The 26,053-nt window shown below is 50.2% G+C and overlaps 1 protein-coding gene across 2 annotated transcripts; it reads left to right on the forward strand.

Annotated features, from left to right (window-relative positions):
• The first annotated feature begins 2,176 nt into the window (after positions 1 to 2,176).
• NCOA5 (nuclear receptor coactivator 5) lies at positions 2,177 to 21,348 on the forward strand. Of its 2 annotated transcripts, none has more exons than XM_072996544.2 (8): positions 2,177 to 2,330; positions 13,431 to 13,497; positions 15,593 to 15,823; positions 15,951 to 16,066; positions 16,185 to 16,311; positions 17,041 to 17,240; positions 19,464 to 19,787; positions 19,985 to 21,348. In XM_072996544.2, exons 2-8 carry the CDS (start codon positions 13,460 to 13,462, stop codon positions 20,602 to 20,604), a joined length of 1,656 nt encoding a protein of 551 aa, XP_072852645.1. In that variant the 5' UTR covers positions 2,177 to 2,330; positions 13,431 to 13,459; the 3' UTR covers positions 20,605 to 21,348. The 2 variants fall into 2 exon arrangements, with proteins under 2 accessions (XP_072852645.1, XP_078248353.1); XM_078392227.1 differs by lacking the exon at positions 2,177 to 2,330 and adding an exon at positions 12,763 to 12,913.
• The last annotated feature ends 4,705 nt before the right edge of the window (positions 21,349 to 26,053 follow it).

Consider the following 26,053-nt stretch of genomic DNA (forward strand, 5'->3'; position numbering starts at 1 on the left):
AAGGTGTATACACACATTTCACTTATTTGAAATGTAATGTTGGAAAAGGGTTTTACAGATATCATGACATGTAAGCAAAGCAAATTAAGTTTGGACTCTCACTAGAAGCTAAAATAACCAAACGAAGGGTATTGTATTACAGTGACATCATGAGAAGACAAGCTCACTGGAAAAGGCAGCAATGCAGGAAAAAGTGCAATGCAGTAGGAAAAGAGGAAGACAGCACATGAGATGGATTGATTCAATAAAGAAAACCACAGTATTTTGTTTGTAAGTCGCAATCTGGCGACTTCTGGCTCTTGTGCCCACGGAGAGGTCTCTGCATGCCTGCTCTGTGTGGCATGCGTGCCATAGGTTCACCATGGTTTAGGCTGAAGAATCTCATCGGGTTTGTGTAGGAGGAGCCCTGGATGGCTGAATCCACCTTGGGATTCCATGTCGTATTTTGTGAGGCTTCAAAGAAATCAAGAGATTTTTGTTGTTTGGAAACAGGTGAAATATTTATTGGAGTGTTTAACAAATAGCCAGCGCCCATAACATGATTCCATCACCTTTCTCCTTCCGCCAACGGGTCTTGAAGGGGTTTCCAATTGTCTACCAAGAATGGGTTTCTCTCACTGGAATTCTAGGGACCCGGCCAGTTTGTAAAGATATTGGTGGCTATCGCCTGTCCCGCTTCTCTTTCCAACAAGGGCACGGTCTCATCATGCCGGCCGTCATTCCACACGGGACATTCTTCTGATGTAGGATCCTTCCAGGGTCCTCTCTGAACCCTTCCTCCTCATCTGGCTTATCCCCCATTCCAATCTCTCTCTCTCCTCCTTCTCCTCTCTAAGCTTCCTTCTCCACTCTTTTTAGCCTCCGCCTCTCCCCAGTAGGATGGTCTGGGTGGAATCTCCCTTCTTCTCCTATAATTGGCTTCTTCCTTGGGTACTCTCAGCCTCTCCCAAGCCCCATTCTGGGGTGTGTGTGTGTGTGTTCCATCCATACCCAATCCCAGCCTGGTGGGAACTGGCCTTCCCTTCTTTTGATCCCTGCCCTTCCCACCTCTATCTCCACCCTCTTCTTCCCCTCCTTTCCCACCCTTTCTCCCTGAGCCTTTCCAAGTGTCAGTCTCTCCCCTTCTAGCTCATCTGTCTTGGTCCCTCCACTGGGCGGCCTTCAGTCTCCAGAGACAGTCTCCAGAGATTATGGCAACGTGCTCAGAATAGAGGACTTGGTGCAGCGTCTAGTGTGGCTGAGAAGGCCAATTCGAGAGGGACCATCCCTTCCACACTGAGGACAAATGTACTGTAATCTGTCCCCTGTCCAGCTCCCTGATTTGGCTGGTTTCGGGACTGCCTCTTTGCCTCAGCCTGCTGGACAAGGGTCTCTTCCAATTGGGAGAGGCCGTGATGCAATGCCTGCCTCCAGGCTGAACGCTCAGAGGTCAGGGTTTCCCATCGGTTGAGGTCCATTTCTAAAGCCTTCAGATCCCGCCTGCAGATCTCTTTGTATCGCAGCTGTGGTCTCCCTCGGGGGCGGCTTCCCTGCATTAATTCTCCATATAGGAGATCTTTTGGAATCCGACCATCAGCCATTCTCACGACATGCCCAAGCCAGCGTAGGCGTCGCTGTTTCAGTACATGCTGGAAATTCCCTCACTGCTGCTGCTCGATCTTTTTAAAGTGTTGGGAGAGGCTGGGTTTGCACCTCCTCCTCTTCAGTTCGGAGGAAGGGACGCCCCTCTCGCCTCCTGTCTCCTCACCTATTTGCATTGGAGTTTGCCTTCTATTTTAAGGCTTTAAAAACTCTCTAAGAAGACGATTGATCATCGAAAGCGGTTTTCGCCCCCACTGCCACCGCCACCGCCACGCACGGGCCCTCGGACGCACTACAACTCCCAGAAACCCTCGGCGTCCAGGGGAGGGAGGCCTGCTGGCTGAGGGATTCTGGGAGTTGTGGTCCCTTTGGTCCTCGGGCGCCAAGAAAGCGACCACGCAGCGCCCGCTTTTCCCCCTTGGCCCGGGAGGGGGCGCTCCTGCGTGGACCAGGAAGCTCGCCATCGTCCTTCCCCGGAGGGAAAGGGGTCGCCGCGCGATTGGCCGAGGCGCGCGAAGCCCGGGAAGCTCGAACCGGCGATTGGCTGCCGCCGGAGAAGAGGGCGGGCCGACGCGGAAACTATAAGTTCCGGCGCCGCGGAGCTGGGCACGTCGCCGTACGCACGTCGGCCCCGCCCACTTTCTCGCGCGTCGCGCCTGAGGAGAGAGTCCGTTGCCTGCGCTCGGCGCCTTTTGTCGTTCTTCGCCGCCGCCGCCGCCGCTGTCTCGGAGGATCCCGGCCGGGCCCCGGTGAGTGCGGCGCCGCCCGCCCCGGCCCGTCTCTCGGCCTCCTCCCCTCCCACGGCCCGTCGCCCCGGCCTCGGTTTCTCCCGCTGGCTCATGTAGGCCTGAGGGAGGGAGGGAGGGGGGAAGGAGGGAGGGGGCGCTCGTCCTCTCGTGCGCGCGCTCCGGCCTCTCCTCGCGCGCGGTTCGGCTCTGCGCCTGCGCACTTCGCAGGGAGGGCGGGGGGAGGCGGTCCCTTTGGTCGCCGGGGTGTCTGTATGTGCGTGCTGTGGTGTGGTGGTGGTGGTGGGGGGCGGCGGAGGGGGCTGGGGTGCGCGCGGCTCCTCTCGCTTCCCCGGGGAGGGGCTGGGCGTCCGGGGTCCCTCCGCCTGGTGGCCCCTTTCCTCCGGCCTCTCCCCCGGGGGGGGGCAGCCTTGGGCCGAGGGCGTCGCGGGGAGCCCGGGGGGGGGGAGTTTAGCTCTCTCACTCGCCCGCCCGCCCCTCACTCCCTCCCTCCCTTCCCCCCCCCCCGGGCCCTGCCTGTGGTTCCCAAGAAAGGACTTCCGCGCCCCTGCCAGAGAAAAGGCCCTTCTTACAGCGTCCCCCCTCCCCCGCTTTTTTGCCGCCTACCTCTTTTAGGGTCAGCCTCCGTCCCGGCCCCCCCCCCCCCGACCTGACGCCTCCCCTCTCGGGATCACCCTGCTCGGAATCCATTTGAGGGAATAAACCCCAAATCCCACCCCCTCCTTCGCAGCTCTTGCTCACCTTTTAGTCTTCTAGGCTTTCTGGTGGGTTTTTTAAAAAACGAAAAATGAAAAAAAAAAGGTCCCCTCTCACTAGAAAATTTTGCAAAAGGTGTTAATGCTTTCAGTAGTCCAGCATGTCTTGAAGTTTTTTGTTAGATTCCCACCTCCACTCCCATCTCCAGTTAATAGCCAGGAAAAGAGTTCCTCCTTTGGCTTCCTTCACCTCCAAGGTCTGAGTGTATGTATGTGCCTTTTTGAGATCTCGCAGAAAATCCGAGATTAGTTATACTTTGCAACTAATACATTCATTAGGTTGTATTATTCAGTTCTGAATAAAATGGGTGCTGGAGCTGTTTTAGAATTGAGGCCACTCAGAAGATAGTTAGTGTAAAGAAATGGAACTTTTCCTTTTCGGGGGGAAAAAAGATCTCTGAGCCTTCACGCCCAACAAGCATTTCTGCAGATTTCCCAAATGCTCTGCATTCCTTCCTCCTGTTGGTTGTCAAGCAGCCCCTGCTGTCGGGTAGCGTCAGGTTTTGCAGCAGACAGAGGGTCCCTTGGAGTTGAAGTGGAAGGAGGGGTTCCTAAGGCGAGCTTCCAAAGAAGGTTACTGCCTTATTCCATTGCTTGGAAGCCAGCTAGAGATGATGATGGTAATCTATGAATGCATCTGTATTTTGGGTTTTAGAAGTAGTATCCCTCTCTCTGAGGTTGAGGGAAGGGGCTAGATTGATGTCTCTGGGGGAATTAGCCTTTCTCAACCTGTTATTTGTGCATGAAAGTCAAAGGAGACACATCACACACACACCTCTGTCATGTCTTATTAAGTCTCTCAGCCTCTTGGCAGAAATACTGCAGATCACTGGGAAGAGATTTGGCAAAAACGGACTGACATGGAGTATTTTCTCTTACGCGTGTCACCAGCTGTTCTGAAAAAACAAAACTGTTCCATGAGGCTGCTTTTTATGGTTTCTGCCCAGTTTCCCAAACTGGGGAAGGGTGGTGTTTTCCTTTCCTGGTATTTACAACTTGATGAATGGGTTCTGGAGGCTATGCTGTGCCACTTGGAGGCTGTCCGCAGAGCCCATCTGAGTGCAGCACCAGATCTCCTGTTCTGGAGTCGTTCACTGCCAGGATAGCCATAGGCAAACGGTGCTGCTTTATATCTGGACACGACCCAGATTGCTTGGATTTCCTCTCGTCGTTCCAGGCACTTGGGCAGCTGACTGTGCTAGACTGCTGTCCTCCCCAGCCCAAGTTAATCCGTTGAGCAGTGCTGCCAAAGGTGTGAAGGCCACACTGTGTGTGTGGTGGTGCTTTCCTTATGTCAGGCCCATGCGTGAATGCCTCCTGGTATTGGATGACACATAATAAAGTATGTTTTAGACCTTGATTCTGCAAGTGTTTTTTCTTGTTCTCCCTGGGTTGTCATCTAGCTGTTTTTCTGTCTCTCTTGGTCTTCAGATGTTTTTAGCTGTGTTATATTTATTTTTATGTATTTAAAATATTTTTATCCCACCTTTCTCCTTAAAAAGGAACTATGTTTACAGTTTGTGTTTAACCCTTACCCTAAGCGATTGCTGTACTTCCTGATGTTCTGCTTACATCATTTCCCTGCCATGGGCCTAGTTTTTTATTTGCCAGCCCGCCACAGACCACCATGACCATTTTTGACTGAAGAGTGAGATATTCAGCGCTTCCAGTGGAATGTCCAGGCAGGAAAATATTAATGGGAAACAATAAGTTTCTTCCCAAGGAATCTGAGAGATTGCAGAGAAACATAATACTTCTAAGCCTGCCTTGAATTGGGAGTGCTTTGGACCCCATCTTTCAGGTATGAAAGATGGGGTCCAACAAGTGGCCATTGCAAGAACTGTGGAAGATGCGGCTGGCACATAGTGTCACTGAAATTGGGTGACAGTGATCTGAGAACGTTGACACAACATAAACATGAAAGCTGCCATTGTGGGTCTGGTGTGAAGAATGGATTGCTGATAGCACCTCAAGAGAATTTCAGAGGCCCTGTAAAACTGTAGACCTTGGGCTGAGCCGTGTTGCAGAGCCAGGTGGCAGAAGTTCTGAAAGAGCAAGAGCTAGGAAGAAACAAAGTAGAACATCTGTCAAGGCTGCTTCACAAGTGCTGAGAAGTTAACAGTTGTTTCATCTTGGCTAATGTCTTTTATCCTTCTGTATTTCAAACTCATGCAAATACAAGCTTTTGGGCAGGTCACTTTTGCAAAGCTCCACAACAACAAAAAAAGAAAACAAGGTATACTAAAAAAAGAAGGGAACAATGTCATGTTTAAGAAGTTTTATTGCAAATGTCAAGTTTAAGACGTTTTATTGCAAATAATAAGCAGGAGAGGAGTGTAAACAGCAGAAGACCATGGCATCATTTCAAGCCTGAAAGGAAGGTTCCGTAGGATGGGGACAGCTGGCAGTCAGAGGGAACATGGATGGCCTGTCACCCTTCCTGTGGCAGTGGGGTCTCTGTAGCCTCGAGGCTTCACTGATGCTGCCATTCATTCAGGGAAACGCCCAGCTCCTTCTGTTCGTACTTCTGATTAATGCTGTTTTGGGAACATGTGCTCCTAGCCCTCACTGCTTCGGTGCCAAAGAGCAAGGTACGGACTTCCTTGTATTCTAGTCAGTTTAGAGTTAGGTTCCAGGCCTGTGGGGGCTGCATCTTCTCCTGACGTCTGACTTTTCCCACCTGATTGTGTGTGTGTGGGGGCCTTCAGAGGGCAAGATCAGGGCACCATTTCTCAGATGCTGCACATGATTGACAGTTGTGCAAAAGGTTTCACACAGTGAGAGAGTATAATTCTTGCCAATAAATAATGGATAACAGAATAAATAAAAGAACAGTTTCTAGTTGTCTCTTTAATAATTTCACATTCCAAGGTGGAAAAAACAGCTGCTTTGGGGTTGTAAGATTTCTTCCCCTCCCCCTTTTTTAAAAAAAAAAACAGTGTGGAGAATTCAGAGGAGCAGCTCCTGCTGTCACCTACCTTTCCAAGGCCAAGGTGCAAATCCTTTTTGCACAGATATGTGCCTGTTACCAGCTGAAGTCCTGCTGCTGCTTAGCATAAGAAAATTCATAACTTTAAGACTGCTCTGAACTGGCAAATAAAAAGGCCTCGCTGTGATTCTTGGGTTGAGGAAACAGTCCTAAATCTAGGTCTGGAGTCGCTCGCTTGTAGCATTGCCAGTGCAGAAGGGTTATGGGAGGCAGCCTTTTCTCATGGCTGCCAGTCAGAGTGGAGCTCCTTGAATGTGTTCTGGGGAAATAGCCTGGCCTGTCAAAGGCAGTGTTGCTGTGCGGGTGTGAGTGTGCTGGTTCCTTTCTAACATACGTTGTTACCCTCCGTCCAATCTTCGAGGCTTTTCTTTTTCCTCCAGAACTTGGCATTGTGTAGCCAGGAGCATGTTGTGTAAGAAGAACAGGCAGAAGTGGAGAAAAGTCGATCACAGCCTGAACATAAATTTGCAAGGTGAAGCAGCTGCATACAAGGCTAATACAATACAATTTTAGTGCCTGAGGTAATCGGTCTGTGCTGTTCTGGAGTACTCAAGCCTCCTGTACAGGACTCTGTCCAGTTCTGACTGCTGCAGGAGGAAGGATATAGTCAAAAATGGAAAGTAATCCAAAGACAATAATGAAAAACAGGTCCTCGATTGTGCTGGTTCTTATTCTTAGTCTCCACATCCAACGACACTCCTGCTCATTGATGTTTTGCAGTGCTATCTCCTAGACTCCCTGATTGCAGGGTGTTCAGGGGCTTGTTGGACCTCAGGTCTGAAACATCTATAATACAGTAGGTTGGGTGTCACTGCTTTGGAATACAATTGAGAGAAATTAATTATAGAATCCTACAATAATGGAGTTGGAAGGGGCCTAAAAGGCCATCAAGTCCATTCTTCTGCTCAAGGCAGGAATCGAAATCAGATGACTCCATCACTGAAGCACTCGCCACCTCCTCTCGAGGTCCTGGGTTTCATTGTTATACTGCTCTAACAGGAAGTTTTTCCTGATAGTCACTTGAAATCTGGCATCCTGTGAGCTTACATGTCCTTCACTATGGCGTGATAGAGGACACAATACTCAAGGTGAGGTCTAACTAGTGTTGAATAGAGAGCAACTAGTATCTCAAAGGATCTGGCGATTAATCCTTCTGTTAATGCAGCCTAAAATAGCATTTGCCTTTTTTGTAGCCACATCGCCTGTTGGCTCATGTTCAGCTTGTGATCTATAAGAATTCCAAGATCCTTCTCCCTCATAGTATTGCTGAGCCATATGCTCCCCATCTTCTTCTTTTTTCTTTTCTTTAATTTTTTAATTATACAATCTACATTTATTCAAATACAGTCATGTCATCTTCTTCTGGTTGCTGCACAGTGGTGAAGGGTGGGGTTTCACTTAACTAGGGCTTATTTTTGGGGTAGGGCTTATATTATGAGCATCCTGAAAAATCCTACTAGGGCTTATTTTCAGGTTTCGGAGAAATAGGGTACACATAAAACACCAGTGTCACTTTCACCATCAGGGCTGGTATTAACTATATACTATATATATAATTCATTCAGTCCATTTTCTCTCCAGAACTTCATTGTTTTTCTCTCGGTGTATGTCCCTTCCCTCTCTGAAATACATATTCCAAGAATATACTCCATATTTTTTTAAAAAATCATTATATTTTGATAGGCCTTATTTTCATATCACATGCCAATTTATCATTAATTGCCATATCCCATAATTCTCTGTACTATTCCTCTAAATTAAATTGGTTATCATTTTTCCAGTTTCCTGCAAGGATTAACCTTGCTACTGTAACTATTATTACAATTAAATCCTTATTTTCTTTCAACATTTGATCTTTCATAACCATGTTCAATAAAGTCATTGACGGGGACCTTTGAATATTTAATCCAGTTACAGTATTTCCCTTATTTCTTTAAAAATTTGCATCCATTCTTTCTTCCTTACTTCACGTAACCACTACATATGTAAATACATCCCCTTCTCTTTTTTGCACCTCCAATATAGTGATGATACATTTTTATTTATTATATTCAGTTTTACTGGTGCTAAATACCATCTCCATATTACCTTATAACAACTTTCCTTTATCCTTACAGGCATGTTCCTCATAATTCTTTGGTCCCGCATTTTATCCCACTCTTCTCCTACTGCTTCTTTATCCAAATCATATTGCCACTGTGCTTTTAATCCTTGTGTATCCTGTTCGGCCTGCATCAATAATTTATATATTTGACTTACAGTTCCCTTTCTTTCTGTCTTTTCATCTAATTTCAATCTTTTTTCAATGATCTCTTCAAATTTTGTCATTTTTCTACTTTTCCCTTCCTTCCTTTTCCATTCCCTTGTCCACCTTTCTATTTGAATCAAATTAAACCAGGAAGTCCTCTCTCTCCTCCCAATATCTCTTTTATATTTCCTTTATCTTTCATCTTTTCATCTAATCTTTTATCCTATTTATCCCTTTATCTTTTAATTTATTCTTAAAAGTTTTTCTAAGATTTTCTGGAAAATTCTTTAAATCCACAACCTGGGATAAGGGAGAGATTGGTGGACTCAATATACCTCTAAACTTTTTCCAATTTTCTAACATATTTTAAAGGAAGGGGTTAGTAGTTTTTTAAATCACTTCTATCTTTTCTTTAAACAATATACTTTCAATTTTTTCTTCCTTATTCTGCATTTCTATTTCTGTCCAGATTAAGTTTTTATTACCTTTAATAATATCTGGGATATGTTTAAGTTGGTTTGCTATATAATATAATTTTAAATTGGGTAATCCAAGACCTCCCTTTTTTGTGTTATATACCATAATTTCTTATTAATACTCACTTGTTTATTTCCATTACAGTAACAATTTATCATTATCTGCCATTCTTTCAATTATTTTTCTGTAATCTTTATAGGAAGCATCCAAAATACAAAGTTTAATTTAGAAATAATATTCATTTTACATAATGCTACTTTACCAAACCAGGAAATCTTTAATTTCTGATAATCTTTTATCCTTCCAATTATCTCTTTTTTCAATCTATCCAAATTTATTTTCATTATATCCTGTAATTCCAGGTAATATTAATCCCTGCATATTTAATAACGTTTTCCATTTTTCCTTTGTGAAGGTTTGTTATTAAGGGGGTCAGTCACTTTCAATAAAGACCGAGACGTGGTAAACTTTCCAGCTGGTTCTGCATTTATTCGGACATCAACATCAATGGGAACATTATGAGTAACAATTTCTCAGGCTCTTGTTCCCTCAATCCGGGGCGCAAGGGTGTCCATAAACTCCCCACAAAGGGGTTGCTGTCCTCCATAGTCCAAGGGCCAGTTAAACCTTTCACTGGAATCTGGGTTTCTGGAGCTTCTTCTTCTGGAGGGATTAGGGGAAGGGTCTCCTCGTCGCCGCTCCACCCCCATAAGGACGAGCCTTCTCCGAGGTCTGCCATCCATGGCCCGGGTAAACCCCCATCTTCTGTAACTCCGCCAAATGCCATGCTTTCTTTCGTTCAATCTCTTTAGCTACCGCCTCCCTCTCTTTATTTATTTATTTATTTATTTATTTATTTATTTATTTATTTATTTATTTATTTATTTATTTATTTATTTATTTATTTAATATCCCGCCTATCTAGTCAACTCAGGACCACTCTAGGCGGCTAAAAAGCAAAAAATAACGAAAGAAAACATATATAAGACAGCATAAATAATAAAAACCTACAAAGATAAAAACTAGTGGAGAGGGGAGGAAAGGAGCGTCAGGAATTGTCTGGAGGGAAGGCCTGCCGAAACATCCATGTCTTCAATTGCTTCTTAAAGACACCCAGTGAGGGAGCCCCGCGAATCCCAGGAGGGAGATTGTTCCAGAGGCGAGGAGCCACCGCCAAGAAGGCCCGATTTCTTGTCTTTTCCTTCTGGGGCTCCCTCGGTGTTAGGCTCCTCAGCCTCACCTCCTGACTCGCACGAGTGACACGGGTAGATCTTGGTGGGAGTAGGCGTTCCGCCAGATAACGAGGCCCTAAACAGTTTAGGGCTTTATACATGAGCATCAACACTTTGAAGTTGATGCGGAAACGGATGGGCAGCCAATGCAATGCGGCCAGAGTGGGCGAAATATGTTGGAATTTTTTCACTCCACTGAGTAATCCGGCCGCCGCGTTCTGCACCACCTGTAGTTTCCGCAGCGGCCTCAAAGGAAGCCCCACGTAGAGCGCATTACCTTGCATCTCCATTCTTTTTCCTCTGTTTCTCCCCAGTATGAGGGACGGGGTTTCAAACCTTGTTTCCTCCGTCTCTCAGCCTCCTCATGAGGCACCCGCATCTGCTCCCATCTTCCGGTCCACGGATCCTATAGCCAGATCCATTCCCAACCTCCTGGGATCTCCTCCCATTTTCCTTTTATATCCCCAGCTGCCGCCTCTACCTCCTCCTTCCCTTTTCCTGCCAAATCTTTCCCCGGCCCTGATGACAAGGTTAACCCCTTCAAGGTCTGTATCAGGTCACTGGTGTCGATACCCACATCCTTTGGCCCCCTATCTTCCTGCATTTCCCCCAACTCGCGAGTGTCCACCTGCTTGTCTTCGCGACGGGGTGGTGAAGGAGGGGGAGAGGTTTGGGTTTTTTGGGTCCGCGATGGGAGCTACAGCACTCCTACATAGGCCTCCTGCTTGGGGCCCTCACATCCTTCAAATAGTGTTTTCATTCTTCCTTTCTCCTCATCTGAGTGGTTTAACAATAAACATTCTGCCTTCCCCAATTTACTTTTAATCCCGTTATATCCTTGAATTCCTCCAAATGTGATTTAAGCCTCTCTGTTGTTCCTATTGGATTTTTAAACTATTCATAATGTATCATTCATCAGCAAACAAGTTTATCTTTCCATTCTTTTTATGTTCAATCCCTATAATCTGTTTATCATCTCTTATTATCTATGCCATTAATTCTATTATCAATGTAAATAATACTGGCGATAAAGGTGCTCCCCATTTTCTATCTGTGTATTTGGTTTCTTTTTTTCCTAGGTATAGAACTTTACACTTATCTCTTAAATGTCATTCTGTTGTTTTTGGTCCAGTGCACAAGGTTATCAAGATCTTTTTGAATGTTGTCCCTGTCTTCCAAGGTATTAGTTATTCCAGCCAATTTGGTGTCATCCGCTAAGTAGATAAGTTGTTAGCTCCTCGCAGTTTGAGAAGGAGCCATTGATAAGCACTCTCCGAGTACAATTCCCTAACCAACTGTGAATCCACCTGACACTTGTTCTATCCAGCCCACAGCTGGCTAGCTTGCTTATCAGAATATCATGGGCCACTTTTGTCAAATGCTTTGCTGAAATCAAGATATGCTACATCTACAGCATTTTCTCTGTCTGTCAGGGAGGTTATCTGATCAAAAAATGAGATCAGATTAGTTTGGCAGGATTTGCTCTTGACAAACCTATGTTGGCTTCTAGTTATTACTGCATTGTGTTCAAGGTGCTTGGAGAGTGACTGCTTTATGATCTGCTCTAGTGTGTTTAGGGTGGGAAAGAAAAGGCAAGAGACACGTGGTAGCACTTTTGAGGTACCTGAACCACTTTCTTCCATCCTCCCCACTAGAAAATATGAGAGCTGGTCTTCTCGGGGCCGTTGGGTTCCTTGTGCTGCAGGAACCCTGGAGTCCCTGCCCCTCAGATGTCGTTTGTGGCCTATTCGGTTTGGAACTGCCAGAGTGTCACAGTTCCTCCATTTGAAATGGCCAGGCTTCCAAAGACTTTGTTCCACGTTAAGGTCTATGTTTACAGTGATGGCAGCTTGTGGATGTTTGAATAGAACAGTTACAAATGGTTGAGGATCCTGTGAAGCATCGTCTGTCCTTGTTGTGGCAGAAGAGCGGAGCCTCAAGGGAGGAGCTTATTTTGGACAAGTCCAGATGGTGTTGCAGGTTCAGCCCCTCTAGCATGCCATGTCGGCTGGGGGTGGGCAAGATGTGGTTGGGTTGCAGCCCCCACCCTTGGCCCTACCTAGCATAGCCAGCGGTGAGCACGGCAGCCTCAAGGCCCCGGGTGGGCTGTGCCTCCCCTTCCTACACAGGAGGGTGCAGACAGGTGGTCCCTGAAATGTCTGGATAGCTCAGAAACGGGGGCTCCCTGGATGGTTTCCAGGTGGGAATAAATGTACCAGAAAGTTGCCATGCAGAGCAGACAGGCTCCCTCTTGTCGTCTGGCTTTGCATTTTGGTTCTTTATGCCTCATTTTATCTCTCTTGCCTTCACTGCTCACTTTGAAAACATACCACCAACTGTTGGGAGCCTCCCCTTGGCCTGAGTTCTGTCTGCCTGATGGGCGAGGCTGCTGGTTTTGCTGTGGCTTCTTTCACTGTGTGACCAAAGCCTGTGTCTGGGAGCCAAACCCTGGAGCCAGATGGGTAGGATGATGGCCAAGGTCTGGAAGAAGGCCCCTTCCCCCTTGTAACACTCCTGCACCCTGTTTCTCTCCAGGGCTCCTTCACTGAATGGGTGCTCCCAACGAGTCATTTTTTAAAAAACCTCTGTAGGTGATGAGTTGCCTTTCATATATGTATTGGCAGGTGTCTTCTGGGAGAAGGGAGTGCTTTTCTTTCCCACCTTACCCCCCTCCCCCTGAACGGTTCTTTCGTTCATGTGTTTATTCCCCCCTCCCCCATTTGTTTTGTTCGAGGTGTGCCTTGTCATCAGAGAGAGAGAGAGAGAGAGAGAGAGTTTTCAGCACAGTTCTAGGAGGCAACCAGTTATATCCAGCACAGTTCTGGGTCAAGTCATCCCTCCAGAGTGCATATGAGTTGGGTGCTGGGTGACGGCACAAGGGCCAGGTCTGTCTTTTAAAATATATATATATATATATATATATATATATATATATATATATATATATATATATATATATATATATATATATATATATATATATATATATATATATATATATATATATATATTACTAAAATGAATTGCATAACATAAACCTACTCCCACACAGAAAAAATAAAAAATAAAACACAATAAAATAAAATACAATTACATATTGTATTGTCTCTCTCCAATTTTGCCTTGCCTTTACCTATCTTTAGAATCCAGGAGAAAGCATCTCTTTTCTCAGGGGCAACATGAGAAAAAAGCCCTTGCTTCCTGGAGTTTTCTTGAAGGAATTGTTCTGCGAACGGTTTGTACTGTATTATTGATGCAATAAAGGTTGTCAAAGCGACGGTGCCTCACTGAATTCCTTGCTCCATCTGGTGGACTTTGAACCTTGCTACTTTCTTTTCAGTATATTGATGATCTTTTCTTTGTTTCGTAGCATTGAACAGACGGGTTGATTATTCTTTTCAGATATTAATAAAGCAGCGGAAAGAAGAAATATGAATAAGGCTCCCGCAAGGTCCAGCCCAGGACGAAGGTAAAGTACCATCAAGCTACAGGTTCTCCTAAGAGACGGCAAAGAAGGTGCCTGCTTCTGTCGGTGGTGCCTTGGAAGGGAGTCCCAAGGGGACTTCTTGGTCCTGCTTGGCAGCAGCGGCAGCCGCCGCCTCCCTGGCAGAACGTGGCCTCGACTTGCTCGCTCCGGGGCTCCTCCAGCCGTCTGCACGCATGAGTGCCGCTGCCTGTCTGACTCTGGAGCATCCCTTGGGAATGCCTGGGAGTCAAGAGCGTCTTTCGTCTTTGTGCTGGAGAGGAGAGAAGCAACCCTGGTTGCGCCCACGGCTGAAGCTGCAAGGGAGCGCTCTGCTCTCCCTCAGGCAAGCGCCTATTCTTTCCCCAGAAGACTGGGGCAGACTTCTACCTTGGAAGAGGACCCGCCTCTCCTCGGACGCGGCATCAGCATGTCTGAGCTCATCACACACACAGGCGCTCCTGTGGGCCTTGGTCCAGAGCTCCACACAAAGCTTGGATCGCACCTGCTGCCCGTTCCAAGAGGATCTGGGGCCTCACCAGGGGTGCCAGAGGCCAGAGCGCAAGCGGATGCCCGGACATCACTCCTGATGACGGTGGCTAGAGCGCATGCGAGCGCCAGGGCATTGCCTTGCCCTGGGCAGAGCGCGTGCGGGTGCTCGGGCATTGCTTTGCCTTGTCTGCCGGCGGCCAGAGTGCAAATGGGGGGAGGGGGAGAATTGAGGGTGGGGTCTGGTCAACACATTCGCTGAGCTGCTCCCTGGAAGCCTACGCTGGTGTGCCTGGGCCTGAGTGAGTTCAGCTGGCCAGTCTTCCGTCAAGAACAGTTGCCAGGTGGGGGAGGGCCATGTTCTTGCCCCACGCTCCTGTTTTCCCAGATTTCTTGGATTGCTCATCTGGCCAATGTTAGGCATTTCTTCCAACTCTTAGTGCGTTCTTACCGGTATAGCTCTTACCGATTCATCTTTCAAGCGTGCAGTTCTGTTGAACTGGTGAAATCTGTTTTGGACTTCATTTGTAAGATGCCCAAAGCGAACTCAAATGGGTGATTTTGTACGCTGAGCCTGGGGAGAGGGTTAGGGTTAGCAAATAAAAAGAAGCTTCCAGCACTATCAGAGTAGCGGAGACATCGTTCTTGGTCTTGATCGCGTTGTGTATGGGATCTGCTTCGTGGTCAAAGGAGGACTAGCTTCTTCCGTTCACATTTCTGGGCCTTCTGGAAGGAGGAAGTGGGCGGATCTCCACGGGACCCACAGCCCTTCCTCCAGGAGGTTTGCTGTTTTCCAGGTTACAGGAGTGGTTATGTGCCAGTGAAAGAAGAGGCTCATGTTTCAAGAGGGAGAGTTTCAGTCCTATCCGCCCTGCTGTGTGTGGAGCCCTGGAAGGCCGTCCTTCCTCAAGCCATCCGTTCACGTTCTTGAGACGATTGTTCCTCAGGCATAGGACTGGGCATGCTTAATGGGCTGGGAGATGCCTGCCTCTTAGTGAGCATGTGGCACGATCCCTTTCTGACAGGTTCTCAGCTCTTGTATGATTTTGTGGATCCCTTTATTGTGAAAAAGCTGCTACACCCCCCCCCAAAAAAAAAACTGCACAAAAAGAAGGGTGGGTTTGAGTGATGGTCTGCTTTGTGGGGCATCCAGGGGGGTCCTGGCCTTCCATGAGGTGAGATGTGTCCTGTGGGTGGGTGATTCCCCATAGCTAAATGCTTCTTCCTTGCCAGGTAAAAAGCCAGCCCTTGGGAAGAAAGCTTTTTAGCCCAGTCTTTTTCTCCCTGGGGTGAAAACCAGTGAGGCCACCTGAGACGCAACAGGAGGTCTAGATGGAGAAGCCTTTGGCCCTCCTGGTACTTTGTGCGACACCTCTGGCAGTCCTTTGTCTTTGGCCAGGGAGCCTCCTGGGGCTTCTGGGATTTTCGATCCAAAACCTTCAGAGCTCCAGGCGTTCCTGGCCCTTGAACGTGATGCACAGGGATCTCGTCATCTCTCGGGTGGTCCTAGATTGGCTCAAGATCTTTGTCCTTGGGAAGAGGGCATTGGTTACCCATGTTGGGCTGGCCCTCAAGTAGCGCATGTCTCAAGGACTTTTCTTGGTCCTTGCAGGGAGCCCTTGCCTTATGGAGAGAGGGAGGCAAGGCGTGACCGCTCTCCAAACCATGGCAGTCCGCGGAGAGATGGCAGGAACGGCCGGGACTCCAGGGACCTCCGTGTGAGAGATGCCCGTGGGCCCAGGGAGCAAAGAGACCCCAGAGACTTCAGGGACCATAGAGATGCGAAGGATCCCCGGGACCCACTCTACGACCGCTATAGGGATGCTCGGGACCCCACCTACAGGTAGGAAGTGGTGGAGGGAGAGTGCGCTAGCCCTTCTCCACATCGAGGGAGGGAGGGAGAGGCAGGGAGCGTGGTGCTGTGCTCCATGTGTGCCAGCGCAAGGCTGTCTGCTGTGTCTGGTCTGCAGGAGAGAAGAGGGCTATGACCGCTACACACGCCCTGAAGACGGTTACCGGAGAAGGGAAGAGCCGTATTACGATCGTTACCGAGATCACATGGACAGACCCCCCTTGAGTTCTGAAGGTCAGTGGCTGGCCCATTGGGCACAGGCTGGGAAGGTGAGGCCAAGAGAAAGGGGGGCACGGGAGAGACACCTGGCTTCAATTCTGAAGGCTTTCTCTGCTCAATCCCCCACCCCCAGAACGTATGAAGCGTGAGGAGCGGCGTCGGGAAGAGCTTTACCGCCAGTATTTTGAGGACATCAAGAGGCGCATTGATGCAGAGCGGCCTGTGGACTGTTCAGTGATTGTGGTCAACAAGCAGACCAAGTAAGGGCGAGCCGGGCATTTGGTTGGCTGGCTGGTGGCGGCGGCATGTGCTTTGGAACAGCCATAGGGCCCCATGCTTCTCCCCGTTGATGTTGCTGTTGATGTTGCTGGCCTGGCTGGAGGAGCCTGCAGTACCTTCTCTTAGCAGAGAGCGGGTGGCTCAGAGCCTGGGCAGGAAGAGGTTCAGAGGATCAGGGTCCAGGTGGCACCAGGGAGTAAAGGCCAAAGGGAGGAGGGGGTGGGGAGAAAGTGGGGGCTGAAGCTAAAACTCATCACTGGGGACTCTCTTTTGCTTTTTTTTTTAAAAAAAGCAAGTTCATCCCTGCTTGTTGTTTGTGTCTAATGAGTTTCTTGATATCAAGAAGTTACTTTTATTGCTTTTGGTGTTAGGAAATCACTTAGCCATCTCAAAAGTAGGCAAAGGTTTTCCAGAGTGACTCCCTCACCTAGTAAGTAGTCAAGGTTACTTGTCACCCATGTACATACAAAACTGTGGTGAGGTTAGCAGTCATACATTCTGCTGTGTTCCAGAGCAGTGGATCTGTCTCTCATTGCCTGCAAACAACATGTTCCAAGGAGTGGAGTCAATGGTAGCCTCTTAGTTCCCAGCTGAGGTTTATAGGGAAAGGGCATGGGGTGTTGCCTCCCACTCAGCCTGCCCCTTGCTTTCAGCAACAACCGTTTTGGAGGGTCCCGTAGTCTTCCTCAGCCAGGCTGTTTCTCGTGCAGGGAGTACGCAGAGTCGGTGGGGCGGAAGGTCCGTGATCTTGGCATGATGGTGGACCTCATCTTCCTCAATTCAGAGATGTCTTTGCAGCAAGCCCTGGATGATGTGAGCCAAGGGGGCTCTGCCTTTGCCATTGTCATCACCCCGCAGCACCAGGTTCACCACTCCTGCACAGTCAACATCATGTTTGGCACCCCACAAGGTATGTGGGTCATTCTGTGGACTGCAGGATCTGTTTCTTTGAGGGAGCCAGATGGCGCCGTTGATTGGAGTATGTCTAGCTATGAGCAGTGGGGGTCTGGGTGGGAGCTTCTCTCCCAGGCTGACCCTGGTCAGAAGGGGGCCCAGGAGCAAATCACGTCTGGGCGTTGGAGGGTGGCGTCTGTTAACGTTTGTTTGTTTGTTTGATTGATTGATTGATTGATTGATTGATTGATTGATTGATTGATTGATTTATACCCCGCCCGCCCATCTGGTCTATTAGACTACTCTAGGCGGCTAGGTTATGTTTCTTCCCTATCTTTTTTTTAACTTTTTAACTTTTATTAGATTTTTACCCCACCCCCCTAGATAAAGTACTCGGGGCGGCTTACACACATAATAAAAACATTGCAATATAACAAATATCATAAAATCATTTAAAACATCATAATTTGACACTTAATTTAAATCATAGCTAAGATGAAATAGTTTTAAAAGAAAAAGACTAAAGATCAGTTAATTGACTGGAGGGAAGGCCTGCCTACATAGCCAAGTTTAAATGGCTTTTAAAAAGACCCATCGAGGGTGCCAGACGAATTTCTGTTGTGAGGCTGTTCCAGAGCCAAGGGGCCACTGCCGAGAAGTCCCAGTTTCTTGTTCTTTCTTTCCGGGCCTCTCTTGGCATTAGGCCCCTCAGCCATCCTTGCTGGCTATGCTGGGTGATTCGGGTAGACCTTGGTGGGAGAAGACGATCTGCCAAGTATCGAGGTCCCAAACTGTTTAGGGCTTTATACATGATCATTAGCTCATTGAAGTCAATGCGGAAACGAATGGGCAGCCAATGCAAAGCAGCCAGAGTTGGGGAGATATGCTGACATTTCCTCACCCCACTAAGAAGCCTGGCTGCCGCATTCTGCACCATTTGAAGTTTCCGCATCAACCTCAAAGACAGCCCCACGTAGAGTGTGTTACAATGGTCTGATCTCGAGATTACGAGCGCATGGACAAGAGTAGTGACGGCCCCCCCCCATCAAGATATGGTTGCAGCTGGGCAATCCGCCATAGACGAAAATAGGTGGAGCGGGCCACGGACGCCACCTAGCTTTCCATGGTAAGCGCTGGGTCCAGATGTATCCCCAAGTTGCGAGCCTCGCTCTTTGCGGTGAGAGTTGTCCTCCCAAAAGAAAGGGAGTCACCCAAACCGCTAATGGACCCACCCTCAGAACCTCGTCTTGTCCGGGTTCAGCCTTAACCCATTCAACTGCATCCATTGCAGTACAGTCTCCAGGCAGCGCTGAAGGGACAAGACGGCATCCACTGAAGTAGGTGAAAAGGAGATGTCATTTGTCCCGAGAATATGAGCTTCCGTGTACAATCGAGGGCGGCTCCATACTTAAGGCCCCTAGTCTTTGTCTCTCCTCCCATCAACACCTCAGGAGGAAGGCCACTGGATCAGCTTTCTTACCCCAGATTAGTCCCCATGGATCAGGTTGAAGTGGGTTTATTTATTTGAGCTGCTGAACCTTTGACTCTCCGGTTGGAGCACTGGGGGTGTGTGCAGGGGGTGTATCCAGAGACATAGTGCCTGCAAGAAATATCACTGGGCTTGACAAAGTGCTTGAATTGTTCAGGATGCTGCGCGACGGCTAAGAAAATAATGTGATGCCTTCCCAAAGATTTTCAGTTTGATGGTCAGGTACAGAAAGAAGAAGCGATGGGGAAGAGAAGGAACTGGAACAGGATCAGGCACCACTTTGTTCTTTGTGAGGATACCTAAATGTTTCCTTAATCCTTGAGAGAGGCTGAAAGCCTGGGAGTAGAACGCAGAGGTGTCCCTTTGCTTGGCAGGATCAGAAAGCTTTTGTGTGTGTGTTTGTGTGTCCCCTTCTGGGTTGGTGGCCTCTCTAGGAGTTTTGAGACGAAGATGAGTCCCTGCTTGAAGAGCTCAGACCGGTGTATGTGTGTGTCTCACTCTGTGGCAAAGAGCGTTGTGTGTCCGGCTGGGCTTCTGCTGAGTGAGGTTCTCCTGCAGCCTTGCACAGCCTTCGTTCGGGTTGTGCAGGTGCCCGGAGTCCTCCAGAGCACCAGGGAGGCTTTGAACTGGCAAGGCTTTGGCTTTCTGGTGCGCCTGGCCCTGCTTTCCCTCCTGTTTGGGACGTCCTGTGTAGATCAGGCAGCTGCCCACATGGACCCATGCCAGTCAGGCCCTCTTTTCTGCCCACAGAGCACCGAAACATGCCACAGGCTGATGCCATGGTGCTGGTGGCGAAGAACTACGAGCGCCTCAAGATGGAGGTGCGGGAGAAGGAGCGGGAGGAAATTGCCAGGCAGGCGGCCAAGATGGCGGACGAAACCATTTTGCAGGAGAGAGAGCGCCCCCCGCCGGCCGAGGAGGGCTCCCGTGGGGGCCACCCTCCAGGCATCCAGGCTCTCCTGAACCTGCTGGCAGACAATCGCTACTTGACTGCAGAAGAGACGGACAAGATCATCAACTACCTGAGGGAGCGCAAAGAACGGCAATTGCGAGGCAGTGGGGAAGCCCTCCCCGGTGAGTGCTCGGCCCAGTCGGGAAGGTGGGACCCAAGGGGCGGGGGGGGGGGCTTTTCCCTGCCTAGATGCCTCCCACATTTCTGTTCCCAGGAAAATTGATGGGGGGGGGAGGGTTGCCTGATGTTTGCAGGCTAGCTCTGCAGCGGAGGTGGGTGGTGGAGGACGTGACCCAGCTTTCTTTCTCTCTTCCTGCAGTGTCTCATCCCAGGCAAGCCCTGGGTGCACCTTCTGGCTCCTCTCTGTCCAGCCTGCCAAGCTCCCAGACGCACCCGAGCAGCCAGCCTCTGCCGCCGGCGCAGGCATCGACCGCCGCGGCCTCCAATCCACAGCAGGAGCTGCAGGCCAAGATCCTCAGCCTCTTCAACACAGGAGCTGCTGCCGCCGCGGTGGCTGCAGTGGCCGGCACAGCCGCGGGGTCTTCTCCAAACCAGGGCTTTGCCTCCGGGTCCAGCGCCCAAGGCCGGGCCGGGCCGCTCAGTAATACTGGGTTGCCCCAGCCCCAGCCGCGGGCCCCAGGCCAGGGCCCCCAGTTCCCAAACCATCCCAGTTCTGCCCGTAGCGCTGGGCCAAGAGCCGCAGCTCCCCAGCCGTCCCAGCCACCGTATCAGAACCGGCCCCCTGCTCCCAGCGGTGCTCCAGCCTCAAGGCCGGCTCCGTCCTCTGGCATCAACTTTGACAATCCAAGTGTACAGAAGGCCCTTGACACGTTGATCCAGAGCGGCCCAGCCCTCACCCATTTGGTGAACCAGACGGTCAGCCAAGCCCGGGCTCCTCCTGCCCAGCAGCCCCTGAGCTCTTACCAGCGGCATTACTAAGGCCCCCGCAGCTCCCCTCACTCCTCTCTCCTCCGTCCCCTTAACGGTGCATGTCCCTACCCTGTCCTCGCCTGGCCCGGGAGTGGAGGGATCTCTTCCCTGGCTGGAGACGTCTGCAGAGGGTCTGTGCCCCATCACCCCACCCTGTTGCCAGAGCACCTCCGCCTGCTTCCCTCACAGCCGTTCTGCGCTGCCAGTGGTCTCCCCAGGTATGGGGGGGGGGAGTGCTGAGGTGCAGGTAGAGGAGCCAATCTTACTTTATACCTTCAGAAATCGAATGCTGACCCAGGGCTGGCAGGGATGGGCGCCTGCGGGGCTTCCGTTGTGGGTTGAGATCTCTTGTTATGGGACCTCTGCCAAAGGTCAGAGGATCCTTATCCAGGGCTGCTTTATCTGTTAAGGAATGGCTTCTGCCAGCAGGTGGGTCCCACTCGGCTCTGCCATGCCCTTGGTCCTCGTTCGAAAGGTTGCCCAGGAGGTTCTTGGTGTTGACCCGGGCCGAGCCGTTGGGTGCTGCGGCAGCCCTGGGGTTGAATGCTGTGCAAGTGTACCCGTTGGTTTTGAACATCCAAGGGCACTTTCTTTGCAGGCTGCCTTGGCCTCCTCAGTGGCTGTCCTGGGGCCAGCTGCTGAGCCTCATTCCTGGAGCTGTAAATGTTCTGTTCTTGAATGGTTTTGTCATGTAGATACCTCTGAACTATTAAAAAGAGGACACAACTTTTTAATTAAAAAATTAGATCTGTACACCGTTGTATGTTTGTGAAGTTGAGTGCAGCGCTTCCTCAGCTGTTTTCAGGACCTTAGAGGATCAGAGAAGACTATGCCTGTTAGGGAGTCCATCCGTCACCATAACATCATGCTCTTCTGACACCCCTCTGAACTTGGCCTGAGGAGAAGTCACAACTTTTGAGATGAGGGTGTTTGTGAACCTACGTTTAGACCATCCAGATCACGCCTGGCTTGTTACAGTTTACCACAACCTTTTTGCTTTCCACTTTGATGGGAAAGGTCAAAATCTTTGGAAATAAATAGTAGAGGGGTAAAACAGCCGCCGCCTACAGAGAACATACCTTGAGGTGTGCAAGGCTGTGCATAATATTTTAAATACTTACATAATGTTCTTTAAAACTAGGTTTTAAAATGAGAGGTTTCTAAGAAAAAAACCATCCACCAAGTTAGAGTGCTAACAATTTCTTTCTTTATCCAAAATCTTTGATTCTGTCTTCTGTGAACTTCTGCTATACAAAATTACTTTATTGATTTTGCTATTTTTACGCACTGTCTTTTCCCCCCTAACACACTCAAGTGGTTTACAGTCTAATGGATAGGATGGAAAAAGGACAGAAGCAGAAGGGTGAAAGTAAGTTAACACAGATGCTGGCCCTTTCGTAACAATGCACAGGGAGACGTGCCAGGGGCTGCCTCACCCACCGGGGGGGGGGGTCCTTCTGCCTCGGCCTCTTCTGCAGAGAGGATAGAGGTGCACTGTTTGAAAGACGTCGGCCTGGACCTTGCTAGTTTCAGGGCCCTGAACTTCACCCAGCTTGCCCTTCCTCCTGGTAAACCTTTTGCCAGCTTCTCCTTTGTGTTATGATCACAAGGAGAAAGGTTTGAATTTGGGGATGGCCTGTTGTGTGGCAGTAGAGCATGTGGTTTACCTGTGAGGTCTCCTCATTGTCTCCTCAGACTGTCAAAATGGGATCTGTTTGAGGTCTTGCAGTGCTGCTGTTCCTCCCCACCTCCTGCCCCCAATCAGAGGGGCTGGTCCAGGGCCCAATGAGCTGGTCCTCTGGCTTTCTTGGCAACTCCATATTTGGGGGTGGGGTGGGGAATGATCCCATTTCAACCATGAGCCCTTGAGATACTTGCACCTGCCTCCGTCTAGGGAGCCAGCCTGTGGTCATCACCTTCCTAGATAAGGAGTATCTTGCCAGCACAGGATTTCCTTGGGAAGGGAGAGAGCTCTCGGGAAGAAAGGGCTGGATTCTGGTAGAGATTTATTTGGATTTGTTGCCTGGTAGAGTCCAGAGGCATATGGGTTCAGATAGATCCCAACTGCAGACAGGTTCAGGGCTTGGAGGAGGAGGAATATGGGAGACCTCTGGCTGAGTGCTTAAAGGTGGCCTTTCAAACACATGGTCTCTTAAATAGCTTGCAAAGTGTTGGAAAACACGATTCAGTTGTCACTCCGTGTCTTCCAGTGCTACCTTCAGCGCTGCCTGGGGACCATATTGCAATGGATGCAGGAGAACGGGCTGAGGCTGAACCCGGACAAGACGGAGGTACTGAGGGTGGGCGCCCCCACAGCTGGGGGTTTGGGAAGCTCCCTCTCTTTTGCGGGGGTGACCCTGCCAAGGACAGGGTTCGCAGCTTGGGGATCCATCTGGACCCGGCGCTCGCTATGGAAACCCAGGTAGCGGTGCTCCGAACCGCTTTTTACCATCTTGGGCGGATAGCCCAGCTGCGGCCCTATCTCAATGTGGGGGTGCTCACTACCTTGGTGCATGCGCTCGTAATCTCAAGATTAGACCACTGCAATGCGCTCTACGTGGGGCTTCCTTTGAGGCTGCTGCGGAAACTACAGGTGGTGCAGAATGCGGCGGCCAGACTCCTAACCGGAGTGGGAAAATACCAACATATCTCACCTACTCTGGCTGCATTGCATTGGCTGCCCATCTGCTTCCGCATCGACTTCAAAGTGTTGATGCTTACGTATAAAGCCCTAAACGGCTTAGGGCCTCAATACTTGGTGGAACGCCTACTCCCACCAAGATCTACCCGTGTCACTCGTGCGAGTCAGGAGGTGAGGCTGAGGAGCCTAACACCGAGGGAGCCCCAGAAGGAAAAGACAAGAAATCGGGCCTTCTTGGCGGTGGCTCCTCGCCTCTGGAATAATGTACCTCCTGATATTCGTGCGGCTCCCTTGCTGGGTATTTTTAAAAAGCAACTAAAAACATTGATGTTCCGGCAGGCCTTCCCCTCAGCTAATTCCTTACCTCCCCTTCCTCTCCTCTCCCTACTCTTTGTCCTAATTTGTTGAAAGTTTTTTCTTTATATAGAATTGATTTTATATAGCTGTATGTTTTCTGTAAGCCGCCTAGAGTGGTCTTAACCAGCTAGATAGGCGGGATATAAATTAAATAAATAAATAAATAAATAATAATATAAAATACCATGTGGGGGAAAAGGTCTTGGAGCCCCTAGAAGTCCACGCTTGGATTGCTTCATGCCAGACCATGTAGCTGTTCTCGAACGATACCTCCACGACAGCCCTGTGCCAAATCAGGCACCAAAGTGCAGGTGCTCTCCTGCCAGGCCATGTGCCTCAGGAGCAGGTGGCCCACTGTGCAACACACACACACACACACACCCTGGGCTTGCACTGCTCATCTGGTCATCTTGACTTGAGTTGTGCTTGTCCTCTCCTGCCCAGTCTACTACGGCAGTCCCCGCTCTGCCTCATTCCAGATTGTGGGGCAAGCATGAAGAAGGCGAGAGTGGCATCTTCCCCTCATAGCCCTCCTCCCTGAGTTTGAGGGGGCAGGACTGAGTCTTGTCAGTTCCCATGGCCTGCAGCAGTGGGATGACGAGCAAGCCGCTGGGTGCTGCCTGCAAGGAGAGAGATTCGTGGTCCCATTTCCTTTTTAGGGAGACTCCCCATTGGTCGTAGGCACGTGCAGGTCTTGCTCACCTCTGGCCATTGAAAGGCACAGAGAGAGGTGGTTGGTGAGGTGCTTGCAAAGGCAGACGTAGGGCGGACAGGCTGGCCACAGCTGGGCCCTGGAACTCGGTGAAAGAGCTCAGTGGACATCCTGGGGAGCCCAGGGGCACCCTATTCCCTGCTCCCGGCCAGTGGCAGAGAGGAACTTGGTGTCCTCCCGGCAGCGAAAGGGACATGACCTCGTCCTCCGCTGTGAGCCTCTGAACTCCCCGCGATCTTTGTGTGGCTGGAAGCTGTCTCCTCACCAGGTTTCTTGTCACCTGCCCCTGGGAGAGTTTTAAACTGAGCTCGGGGAGGCAGTGAAATGCTATTCCAAAGGACAGAGGACAAGGGTGTCACTGGGGCATTGGGAGTGGACGGGAACAGCCCCCTGCCGGTGGGGGGCCCTTCAAGCAGTAGCAGCTCTCTGCCTGCTCTGCCGCTGTGTGCACAGACCACGCCAGCCATGCAGGGGAGGAGAGGTGCCAGCAGGCTTGGGAGAAAGGGAAGGCTGGTGGCGGGACATGTCGTTTTTAATGGGGAGCAAACAACCTGAGTCTAGAGGGCAGTCTGCCCCCTTCCCCCCAGTGTCTAGTGGAAGCTGAGCTTGCTCCCTGGCCAAAGAAGGCTTCTGGAGTGTTGGTGGGCCCTGAAGAAGCAGACCAGGGGGTGGGGGTTTAGAGGGCACCGCACTGGCAGCTTCTCACGGCAGGTCCCACCTGGCATCTTTCAAAACAATGGGCTGTCGTCATACCTCATGACAGTAAGATGCAGGGAGACACTTTCCAGCTTTTCCCCTCTGTTGGGGGAGCTTGCAAGGTGGTCTTCCATCCGGGCCCGAGGTGGGCCCAGAGCCGCCTCGGGGGCTTTCTGCCAGAGCCTTCAGGGCTGGTCAGGCAGAGTCGGCTGCCCTGGCTTTGCAGGCCCGCAGGCCTTTAGAGTCGCGTCCCCAGCCCTCCGGCCCCAGCAGCCATCTCCTCTCGTGGTGTCTCCTTGTGCGCTAGCTGAGCCCCGTTTCCCTTTCAGGAGAAGAACAAAGCAAAGCCGAGGCTTGGCAGCAACACCTGTCATCGAGTCATGAAGTCACAGAACTGTCGAGCTGCCGGAAGGGACCCCGGGGGTGGTCATGGCCACCTCCCTGATGACACACACGAGTGCGGGGGGGGGCCTCCCCTCCCTGTATTTTTCCTTCCATTTCTTTGCTGTTTGTCCTTCTATCTATATATCCCATTCCTGTTACTTTGAACCTGCCTTGGCAGTCTCAGCTTTAGCCATCCTGATTTTCTCTCTCTAACTTTTGGCTACTTGTGTGTCGTCTTGCGCTGGGATCTGCCCCTCCTTCCTACTTCCCCTTGATGTTCCCCTTTTAAGGCTTGGCTCCTCTGAAAACTCTTTGTGCCGCCTGCTCTCCCCTTGGCTTTCTCACAGGAGCCTTTGTGTGGGGGCAGTCTTGCACCACACAGAGATGTCTTGTGAAGGATTGAGCCCACTCACATGGCCGTGGGCAACAGCCTGCCGTGCACTCAATCCATCACTACCACCGTCGGCCCTGGTGGGTCCACCAGGTGCGGATTCAGAGCTACCTGCTCTGTGGGAGCCGGGACTGCCTTGGGTGTGAGTTACCAAACGCCCTGCCTAGACGTCGTCGGGGCTGCGAGAGGGTGCGATTGTCCGGAGCAGTGAGCAGTCCTTGAAGGCGGGGGATGCAGAACAAGCCCCCGTGGCTTGTTCCACAGGCTCACCACGGCC

Source organism: Pogona vitticeps, chromosome 4 (genome assembly GCF_051106095.1).
Source record: "Pogona vitticeps strain Pit_001003342236 chromosome 4, PviZW2.1, whole genome shotgun sequence".
NCBI classification, from domain to species: Eukaryota; Metazoa; Chordata; class Lepidosauria; order Squamata; family Agamidae; genus Pogona; species Pogona vitticeps.